Raw genomic sequence first — 10787 nt, forward strand, 5'->3', positions numbered from 1 at the left:
GAGGTGTAAAGCACGGCGCCACTTGACTCTAGATCAGTGGAGACGTGTTCTCTGGGTTTGGTGGTCGCCAGGGGAACGGTACCTGTCTGACTGCATTGTGCCGAGTGTAAAGTGTGGTGGAGGGGGGATTATGGTGTGGGGGTGGTTTTCAGGAGTCGGGCTCGGCCCCTTAGTTCCAGTGAAAGGAACTCTTAATGCTTCAGCATACCAAGAGATTTTGGACAATTTCATGCTCCCAACTTTGTGGGAACAGTTTGGGGATGGCCCCTTCCTGTTCCAACATGACTGCACACCAGTGCACAAAGCACAAGCTCCATAAAGACGTGGATGAGCCAGTTTGGAGTCCTGACTTCAACCTGATAGAACACCTTTGGGATGAATTAGAGCGGAGACTGTGAGCCAGGCCTGCTCGTCCAACATCAGTGTCTGACCTCACAAATGCGCTTCTGGAAGAATGGTCAAAAATTCCCATAAACACACTCCTAAACCTTGTGGAAAGCCTTCCCAGAAGAGTTGAAGCTGTTATAGCTGCAAAGGGTGGCGACATCATATTAAACCCTATGGATTAAGAATGGGAGTCACTCAGGTTCATATGTGTGTGAAGGCAGACGAGCGAATACTTTTGGCAATATAGTGCACAGTATATAGGCAGTGTACGTAGATAACATGACTCAGTAATGTGGCTCAACAAGACAGACTGGAGCCCCTGTAAGCTAAAAGCAGGGGAAGGAAGGGGGGCTCGATGGGACCCCTTTAATATCTGGAATAACGAGGCAGTAAAATTTACTTGCTTGCTTTTATTTTCATATCTGTGAAAGATGCCTCAGACAGAGGAAGATCAGAACAACCCGGCGAGATCAAAGTGAATAAACTCTGCATTTTATTTTATTTTTTTTGTTTGCAACCGTAAGTGCAGTCGATGCAATAACAGACTCGTACTGGCGCGGCCCAAATTCCTCGAGCTCTGCAGCAGCTGCGTTAGGCCAGCGCAGGGAAATCCTCCGGGTCGTCCGGGTTCGGAGCCTGAGAGGAGAAAAGCCTCAGTCATGATGGAATGAAAATCATTCACAGCTAAATAAATACAGAAACACGTCACTTCTGATTGTTAATGTGAATAAACCCTTTAAAACGACCTGGACAAACTATAAACCCCTTTAAGCAACTTCATAATGCTACATTTACTGTCTTTAATAAGTTTCTATATTTTAATTAATGCTATTGTAAAGAAAAAGAACCTACACTACTTGTACATGACGGGTAACCAAATATTAAAGCCACAAATTCAAACTCGACCACAAGCTTGAATAAACTGCAATGAAACAGCGCCGCTACGTGGCGGAACCGGGAACTGCGTCTAACAAATGTGTTATTAAGACAATATTTAAAATATTAAGCTTTTAAATGATTGTATACATTTTACATATTCCAACATGTATTGTTTGTATTTTACACTTTGTTTTTAAAAGATCTGTATAGCTTTTTATTGTTTCTGCTGACTCACAATGGTAAATAAAATGCCATTAATAAAATTTTAATCTATTTTTATTAATAAAAACAACCAGACAAGATACGGAAGTCAAAACAACGCAAGTGGAGGTACATCTGTATTTAGTTCTAAAAAGAAAACATTTTACACCCATTTTATGCCCAAATCTGCATAAATTAGTGGCTCTTTGTAGACCAGGTACCACCTCTGATCAAACCAAATCCTGCTACTCAAATCATGTCAACACAGAGCACAAGAATTTCCTTCAGACACCCAGTTTAGCATCATGGTTTGGGCTTTTAGCCAACTTCAGATATAAACCAATACAATATATGGCCAAAAGTATGTGGACACCCAAGCTAATCCATTTTTTAAAGGTCAATCAGACTGAATGACAAGCAGTAAAAACCGAGCGTCAAAGCAGCACATCTGCACGGTGCACGATGCTAAAAATAGCACAGGGACAGTGTTTAGCAGTGCCAGGCAGCACAAAGTGAGTTTGTGACTGCAGACAAGGTACAAAACTCTAACCAACAGGGCAGCAGAGAATCACCGCACTGCCTGATCGACTCCTGTCTGTACATCACCTGAGCGAGGTGTTCGTAGCGTGAGGAGCAGAAGAGAAACTCGAACTTACTTGTACATTTGGGGCGTATTTCTGAGGCGATCTCTCGGCGGTTGTAGCGGACGCAGCACCGCGACCACGCCCTCCTCGCCCGCCTCTGCCCCCTCGAGAGGGCCTGCCCAGGCTTCCGAAGTTTATATCCACCTGACAGGTGATGTCGTTAGCAGGGCGTCGACAGCCCGAGTCGTCCTCGTCGAGCTCTTGGCCCCGACACTAAAACGTGGGGGGATTAAAAAGAAGTCATATTTCTAATACAGTGTTTGTATAACAGTATCTATTAGTGTTAATCCGACTCACCACGATGCGTTTGGACTTGTGGATCACCACAGCTTTGGGGGGCAGCTTGGTATCGGCCTTACGGATGTTAAAGTCCACCTTGGGTCTGCTTTGCTCTTGCATGGCTTTCCATTCATCCAGGGACATTTCTAAAGCCACTTCCAGCACCTCCTCAGTCTCAACAGGTCTGCAGGAATGATCAACATTCATTTATTCTTTTATTTTAAATATTTAGTCTTTTTTTCCTGCATTCCCCCCCTTTAGCTCCCAATCTAGTCATTTCCAATTTCCCCCTGCACTACACTTAAGAGTTCATGACCACTTATGTGAACTGGAACACACAAGTGATCATTTATTACCTCATTTTGGTGGTAGAAATGAGGTAACTGGCCAAAGTTCCTCAGTTTTTTATTAACATGTGCAAATCAAATGAGAAGCATGTTGATCTTTATGAATCAGGCCGTTTATATGGAGATCCGTATCATGCAGGGAGAGTCTCACGCCAATCTCTATTATCTCTCGTCTTTGTGCAGATCCATCGATCAGCCAGCAGAGGTCATAACTACAGCACTTATGAGGAATCCCTACAGCTGTGTGGGCACCTAGCCGGCCGATAGCAAACCCACGGTTCGAACTCGAGAGCTCGAAATGTCAGCGCTACCTAAGCGGCCCACAATTACCCATCTGACCCAAAGGGTTTAATCATTTTAAATCTGACTGTAGCAAACTGACCCGTTTTCCAAATCTGCCTCGGTGGTCTCGGTCACCTCCTCACTTTCAACACTCTCCTCGATCGGTGCTGCATCAGCCACCGCACTGTGAGGCCACCAAGAAAGAAAAGAATCAGCAAACACAATAAATGTTAACTACAATAAAAATAACATGAACATTTAAATGTTATAACATTGATGAAGCCTTTATGTTTACTGCCACATTAGTACACATATGAAGACAATAGCAGATATGAGTAATATTAAATATTTCAGTTCAGGTTAGGGTGTTTAATGTTATTGGGTGGGGTCTTTTCAAAGAGATCCTTCAGATCGTTGTTCATGTCGTAGATCTGTATACTGGGCAGTCGATTAAAATATGTTTTAAGTGTTGAATTACAATTAATATCCATATTTATTTATTTATTTATTAGTGTTTTAACACCGTGTTTAACAGATATTATGTTGGTCTATTTAATCTTGTATATATTTTGAGGCCATTTTATAGTTCCTTTTTATTTTTATGGCTGCAGGGTTGGTTGGTTTGGGTTTTACTTTCATGTGTAACACTGGTCATTTTATATTTTTTATGGCTGAGGTGGGTTAAAACTGTTCTTGTGTAGAAATTTCTTTTATGGTGTCAGGCATGTGTACTTGTCTTTCCTTGGTGTATTTGGGGCCCTTTATCATAACGTTTTCAGCAAATTTCACAGGTTGGGGGACATTTGGTGTTGGTGGGTTATTCTGCCGTAACCGATTCTGCACCTTGTGTGTGTGTGTGTGTGTGTGTGTGTGTGTGTGTGTGTGTGTGTGTGTGTGTGTGTGTGTGTGTGTGTGTGTGTGTGTGTGTGTGTGTGTGTGTGTGTGTGCAACTTGGTCTATGTGAAATGCACCCAAACATTTATGTTAAACCAAGAACACACCAAGGACGACACAGTTTGTTGGTGGTCTGAGTGTTTCATTCAGTTTGCCATTTTTTCCTGATGTAGATAATATCTCCATATATAAACATCTTGATTGGTCCAGTTGGTCGGGATGGTAGTGAAACCTCCTGTTTACATTTACGTACGTAACTTTGTGATATTTGTTTTGCAAGTTTTTGTTCCCCTCTTCTTGCCACATGGTTTTACAGAGAGCATCCAAGAGTGGGATGAAGTCTATCTGCTTTTTCAGTCTCTGAGGTCAGGGACCAGAGCAGACCACTAGGGTTCCTTCACACCAAACTTGCCAATCCAGATCTTTATGGGTGGCCTTCAATCATAAGGTGACCCTAATAACAACAACATTCAGTAGTGGTATTATTTACACAGCACATGTAAAGCAGATGCTTGGCTCTTACCTTACATGGTCTCTCATGGAACCCCAGTTGCGAGGACCGCTGCCCCCTCTCTTCTCCTCAGGACGAACACTCCTGGTTAAGAGTTAATTCCAGTTTTATATTCAATACCAACACACAAGTAGAACAAAGGTTCAAGAACTACAGTAACATCAGGTACTGATAAAAACATTCAGGCCCTTAAACCTCAACTGTTTTTCCAGCCCCTTTGTTTCTTCTTATCAACTTTATGGCCAAAAGTATTTGGACATCTGACCATAAGCTTGTTGGACAACTTATTTTAAAAACAAATGGTATTAATACAGTGACCGCTATGTGATCTTTTCAGCCAGAACAGCCACTCTTATGAGAAGTCTTCTTACTTCTAAGACTTTGAAGTGTGTCTGTGTATTGGAATTTGTGCCCATTTAGTCTGGCACAAATTCTCATGTGTGTCTGGGCACCCAGTTGGTTTGAGTTCATTCCAGAGCTGCTGAGTAGTACTAAGGTGAGTAAGTTTCTTTAAACTGAGCTCCTCTTCATGTCTTTATAGAGCTCGCTTTGTGCACAGGGGCACAGGAAAGGCCTTCCCTAAACTGTTGCTGCAAAGTTATAGATGCGTTAAAACTGTTAGCAATTGTGGCCGAAACACTCACTCACTCTCGTAACCGCTTATCCAATTAGAAGTTTGGAACCTCATATTTCAGGCAGCACTCACAGTAATCACAGTTTTCAGCAGATGGTGTGTTTGGTAACTCTAGAAGTATAAAAAAAACTATAATAGTATAAACAATTAAATATAGACCATAATATTCCATCCTTACGCTCGGTCGCTGCCACTGTGCCGCTCAAACTCCCTCTTTCCCCGCGGATCAAAGCCATCATTGGATCTGTAGTATCCAAATCCTCGAGCCCCGCGTCCTCTTCCTCCACCTCGTCCTCGTACACCTCGGTCAGAGAGCTCCACAGGTCTAAAACAGCACGTTAAAATATATTTATTTTATTTATTTATCATCATATAATAAATCGAACCCGGGACCTTCCTGCTGTGAGGTGACAGTCCTACCCACTTAGCCACTGTGCCGCCCTATTTCAAAAGTAGCCCTGTTTATATGGGCACAGGAAAGTCACAGCTATAGTAAATTAAATGTAAGTGCCACCACCTAAAAGCACCCTGTTCAGGGCTGACTGTACCTCTCGATGGAGTAGCCGAGGGAATCGCCCGCCTCATTGAACTTGTTTTCGCTGAAGGCCACACGCCTGTCCACTTTCTCCTCAGGCTGAGACCGAACGGGGCGCTTCTGACCTGCAGACAGTCACAACGTTTACACAGGTCTTAATAAACAGATTTGTATTTATTGTTATCAGAGTTACCTGGTGCAGGTGTAACAGTGTTATCAGATTTACCTGGCACAGGTGTAACAGTGTTATCAGATTTACCTGGTGCAGGTGTAACAGTATTATCAGATTTACCTGGTACAGGTGTATCCGCATTATCAGATTTACCTGGTGCAGGTTTATCAGTATTATCAGATTTACCTGGTGCAGGTGTAACAGTGTTATCAGATTTACCTGGTGCAGGTGTAACAGTGTTATCAGATTTACCTGGTGCAGGTTTATCAGATTTACCTGGTGCAGGTTTATCAGATTTACCTGGTGCAGGTTTATCAGATTTACCTGGTGCAGGTTTATCAGTATTATCAGATTTACCTGGTGCAGGTGTATCCGTATTATCAGATTTACCTGGTGCAGGTGTATCCGTATTATCATATTTACCTGGTGCAGGTGTATCAATATTATCAGATTCACCTGGTGCAGGTGGATCAGATTTACCTGGTGCATGTTTATCAGTATTATCAGATTTACCTGGTGCAGGTGTATCAGTATTATCAGATTTACCTGGTGCAGGTGTAACAGTATTATCAGATTTACCTGGTGCAGGTGTAACAGTATTATCAGATTTACCTGGTGCAGGTGTAACAGTATTATCAGATTTACCTGGTACAGGTTTAGCAGAGTTACCTGGTGCAGGTGTAACAGATTTACCTGGTGCAGGTGTAACAGTATTATCAGATTTACCTGGTACAGGTTTAGCAGAGTCACCTGGTGCGGGTGTATCAGATTTTCCTGGTGCAGGAGATTTACCTGGTGCAGGAGTAATAGTATTATCAGATTTACCTGGTGCAGGTGTATCAGAGTTACCTGGTGCAGGTGTAACAGTGAGTTACCTGGTGCAGGTTTAGCAGGGTTCTCGGTGGTGCGGGGAAGCGCTTTCCGGTCCCTCTGCGACTCCTTCTTGTTGGGTTTGGACACGGTGGTCGCGACCTTCTTCAGATCCTCTTTCTTCTTTTTCTTCTCACCCTGGACCTGAGCCTGGTACAACAGGTCGAACGGATCTCCCTCATCGTCCAGCAGCCGCCCGAACCGGTTCGCCACCGCGCAGCCGTAACCGGGATCCGCGACCTCCTCAATCAGCTCCTTCATCCCGACAGATCCTCAACCAGATCCTCAACCTGCTCCTCAACCGAACTCCCAAAACAACCCGCGGAGTCAGAGCCGAGCAACTTTATACCGAGTTCAAACAAATAAACAACAAACAAAACATCAAAGTAACAGAAACTACAAACACATCAAAGCACTCATAAAGCCCTAATTAAGAAACGCCGAACACACGGCGGGAAATTTATCACCTGGTACTTAAGCCAGATCTCGCGAGATCCCGGGATGTGTCTCAAATCACACACACTAAACGGTGGGTAGCGCTGTCAAGTTCATGGCATATCATTAAAACCACCTCCTTGTTTCTACACACACTGTCCATGTTATCAGCTCCACTTACCATATAGAAGCACTTTGTAGTTCTACTTTCACCCTGTTCTTCAATGGTCAGGACCCCCACAGAGCAGGTATTATTTAGGTGGTGGATCATTCTCAGCACTGCAGTGACACTGACATGGTGGTGGTGTGTTAGTGTGTGTTGTGCTGGTATGAGTGGATCAGACACAGCAGCGCTGATGGAGTTTTTAAACACTGTGTCCACTCACCGTCCACTCTATTAGACACTCCTACCTAGTCGGTCCACCTTGTAGATGTAAAGTCAGAGACGATCGCTCATCTATTGCTGCTGTTTGAGTCGGTCATCTTCTAGACCTTCATCAGTGGTCACAGGACGCTGCCCACGAGGTGCTGTTGGCTGGATGTTTTTGGTTGGTGGACTATTCTCAGTCCAGCAGTGACAGTGAGCGCTGCTGTGTCTGATCCACTCATACCAGCACAACACACACTAACACACCACCACCATGTCAGTGTCACTGCAGTGCTGAGAATCATCCACCACCTAAATAATACCTGCTCTGTGGGGGTCCTGACCATTGAAGAACAGCATGAAAGGAGCTAACAAAGCATGCAGAGAAACAGATGGAGTACAGTCAGTAATTGTAGAACTACAAAGTGCTTCTGTATGGTAAGTGGAGCTGATAAATGGACAGTGAGTGTAGAAACGAGGAGGTGGTTTTAATGTTATGGCTGATTGGTGTAAATCTAATTCATAAAATAACTTTAATACAATGATATCTGAAATGTAAGTCCCACACTATATGTTCAAAAGTATTCGGACACCACTTCTAATTAGTATTAAATTCACGTGTTTTAGCTAAATTGCTAACAGGTGTAATTAATCGATTACATCAAAGGAGCAATATAATGCAGCCAATCCACCTTCTGCATGTTCTTGGGAGGTGGGAGATGATTTAACTAATTCAGTTTAGTAATCCAAATCTGTTTGAATCCTATATGTATATGATTATAATTACATACGGCTAGCTTCTCTGTGCCCATATAAACAAGGCTAGTTTGACTGAAACCATAACAGAGCACATGAAAAATAAAAAAAAACGAAAGGAAATCAGTCTGGTATGTCTGGCATGAACCTGAAGCTTCTGGAACATTGGTGACACTGTCTACAGTCAAGTGAGCTTTGCATAAATATCAGCTCAGGAAAGAAAAAAGCAAAATGCAAAATGAAACAATATTAAAGATAGACAAAGCAAAGGCAGAATCGGGATCTTCTTTCATGCACAACAGCCTCCAAGCCCATGGCAATGTAAAGCTCACTCAACTGTGAGCAGCTTTACTTAATGTTTTAGCAGCTGATATTTAATGCCACTCTGTTTTTAGTGGTTCGTGGATGAGCATGAAGAGACACTTTAAAAAAAAAAAGACACTTTTTAATAGGTGCAGTCAAGCTAGCCTTGTTTATGTGGGTGCCGAAAAGTCTCCAGCTTGTACCCAGTCATGATCACCGATGAAGAATTAGGAGGCCATGTCACAAAGAGAAATACTTTATAAAATTTTATTTAGCATCATTTTAATCATCGAAAGAAGACAAGTTTGTAAAATCATTCAAATCAAAGTACATCATGAGACAGTTAATGTAATATTTTAAAGAAAAATTACTTTTAATTTTGTGCAAAGTTAAAATCCAGTGATTCCAGTAAAAGTTCTTACAAAATACAAAACCAATTAAATAAACATTACATCTTTTTATACTATATAAAGAAAGGCTTTTACAATTTTCTTAGTTATTCACAAAATGCAGGTCGGTAGCTGAACAAACAGCAATAAATTCAGTTCAGCTGAACTCTGAGTCCATTTCCAGCTTTGTGTATATTTTGTTGATCTCAGTTTTCAGCAGCATCTTCCTGGCTTGCCTGGTTCTCTGGTTCTGGGCTCTTAGATGGAAGGCTGTTCACTGCAGGCATGCATGTGATGGGCACCACTCTTTCACCCGACCCTGCGCTGCCCTCCTTGGGCGCCTGGATCTGCAGCTGGCCGTCGTTCAAAGAGCAGGTCACCGTCTCAGGGCTGACGCCGTTAGGAAGGTCAAACTCCTGGCGGAACTCCTGGCATCTGTACGAGTACGATCCCTTCCCGTCGTCTTGCTTCTTTTCAGACTTGCCGCTCACCCGCAGCTTCCTGCCCACTTGCTTGACCGACAGCTCTTCTGGGCTGAAGTCTTTAGTGTCCAGGGTCAGTGCGAACTGATCGCCATCTCTGGCCAGCTGAAAGGAGATGGGCTTGAACACGGTGGAGGAAGCAGTGTGGTCGATCTCGTCGAAGATCCGCTTGTGGAGGCGCTCCATGAACTCCAGGTTGTTCCGCATCTCCTGCATGTGCCTCATCATCTCTTGCTCCATCTGGTAGAACAGTGGGCGCGTCTCAGGCCACAGGCTGCGCACCGGCCAGTGGAAGTCCACGAATGGGCTGAATGGAGCCTGAAATGTGCTAGGGCAAAGCATCTTCGGTGGATGGTAGATCGCTTGTTCTCTGCTGGTCGCTGCTCTGTCGTCTTTTCGTTTCAGCTGTTCGGCTGTGTCTGCTTGAACACGCTCACTGTGCTGCTTTTATATTCTGGTGGAAAGATCTGGAGCGTTCCTGCTTCAGCACGTCACTGTGTGCCAGGAAGCGTGACGACGTAGGTGCGGTCATACTCTAAAAACAAGATCGATGTATTTCTGCTCCGGGTGCCACATGCCAGACGAGTGCTGCGCTGTTCTATTTACAGTACACAGTCACACAGACACATGTTGCCTACTTTGTTTTGTTATTCAGCTTCCTGGAACACAGAGATGCTCCTCTATAATTCATTATTTTCATTCTGTATTAGCAAATAAAGTTACTTTAACACACTTTATAGCTTTTTTCAAAGGCATAATATTTTCCTTTAAGGTGTAAAATGATATTTAAAAGACCTGAAATCTTTCTCTTTCCAATCAAGGCATGAATTCTTTTTTAAAAAGTTCTGGATCTTTCTTGAAGATAATAATCATTCTTTAGAAGCTTTGAAGTATATTAAAAGATCTACAACTTTCTACAAAGTTCTGGAATTTTCTTGATGCTATTTGTTTCTTTAAAAGCTCTGAAATATATTAAATGATCTGGAATTTTCTAAGACAGGTCATCATGTTCACACAGAGACTGAAATGTTCTGTAAAGCTTTTAAACATACTTGAGTTTTTACTACAGAACGTCTGTTATTCACTTTACATATCTTTAACTAAAGTAATGGGTAATATACCACAAATATACATTTGAGACAAACAGTAATATATAAATATTTGATAGTAGGCTAATATACAAGACAAAAGTAAAAAGAAAACAAATCGATAAAGGAAGGTAAAGATAATTAATTAAATATATGCTGTAGGATATACATCATGCCTTTGAAATTGTTGTTGGAAATTCCCAACAACTTTGTTCTATTATATTTGTCATGAGTATAAATTTAGACAGTTTCTCATCATGCCAACTGAGCTCCGTCCATCATCCCACATTCAGATCCGACACCATGTTCCAGCTTTAAATACACAGAGCTTA

At 42.6% G+C, this 10787-nt stretch overlaps 2 protein-coding genes across 2 annotated transcripts; both read right to left on the reverse strand.

Moving 5' to 3' along the window:
* Positions 1-791: 791 nt before the first annotated feature.
* Positions 792-6982, reverse strand: zgc:103482 (intracellular hyaluronan-binding protein 4). The gene is made up of 9 exons (XM_063011836.1): positions 6641-6982; positions 6492-6557; positions 5607-5718; positions 5237-5383; positions 4437-4508; positions 3120-3203; positions 2409-2574; positions 2124-2324; positions 792-1023 (listed from the first exon to the last, which is right to left on the reverse strand). Exons 1-9 carry the CDS (start codon positions 6894-6896, stop codon positions 979-981), a joined length of 1149 nt encoding a protein of 382 aa, XP_062867906.1. The 5' UTR covers positions 6897-6982; the 3' UTR covers positions 792-978.
* Positions 6983-8781: 1799 nt separating this feature from the next.
* Positions 8782-9775, reverse strand: hspb9l (heat shock protein, alpha-crystallin-related, b9-like). Its single transcript, XM_063011210.1, has one exon. It carries the CDS (start codon positions 9707-9709, stop codon positions 9092-9094), a length of 618 nt encoding a protein of 205 aa, XP_062867280.1. The 5' UTR covers positions 9710-9775; the 3' UTR covers positions 8782-9091.
* Positions 9776-10787: the final 1012 nt, after the last annotated feature.

The sequence above is a fragment of the Trichomycterus rosablanca genome, chromosome 16, assembly GCF_030014385.1.
Source record: "Trichomycterus rosablanca isolate fTriRos1 chromosome 16, fTriRos1.hap1, whole genome shotgun sequence".
NCBI lineage: Eukaryota > Metazoa > Chordata > Actinopteri > Siluriformes > Trichomycteridae > Trichomycterus > Trichomycterus rosablanca.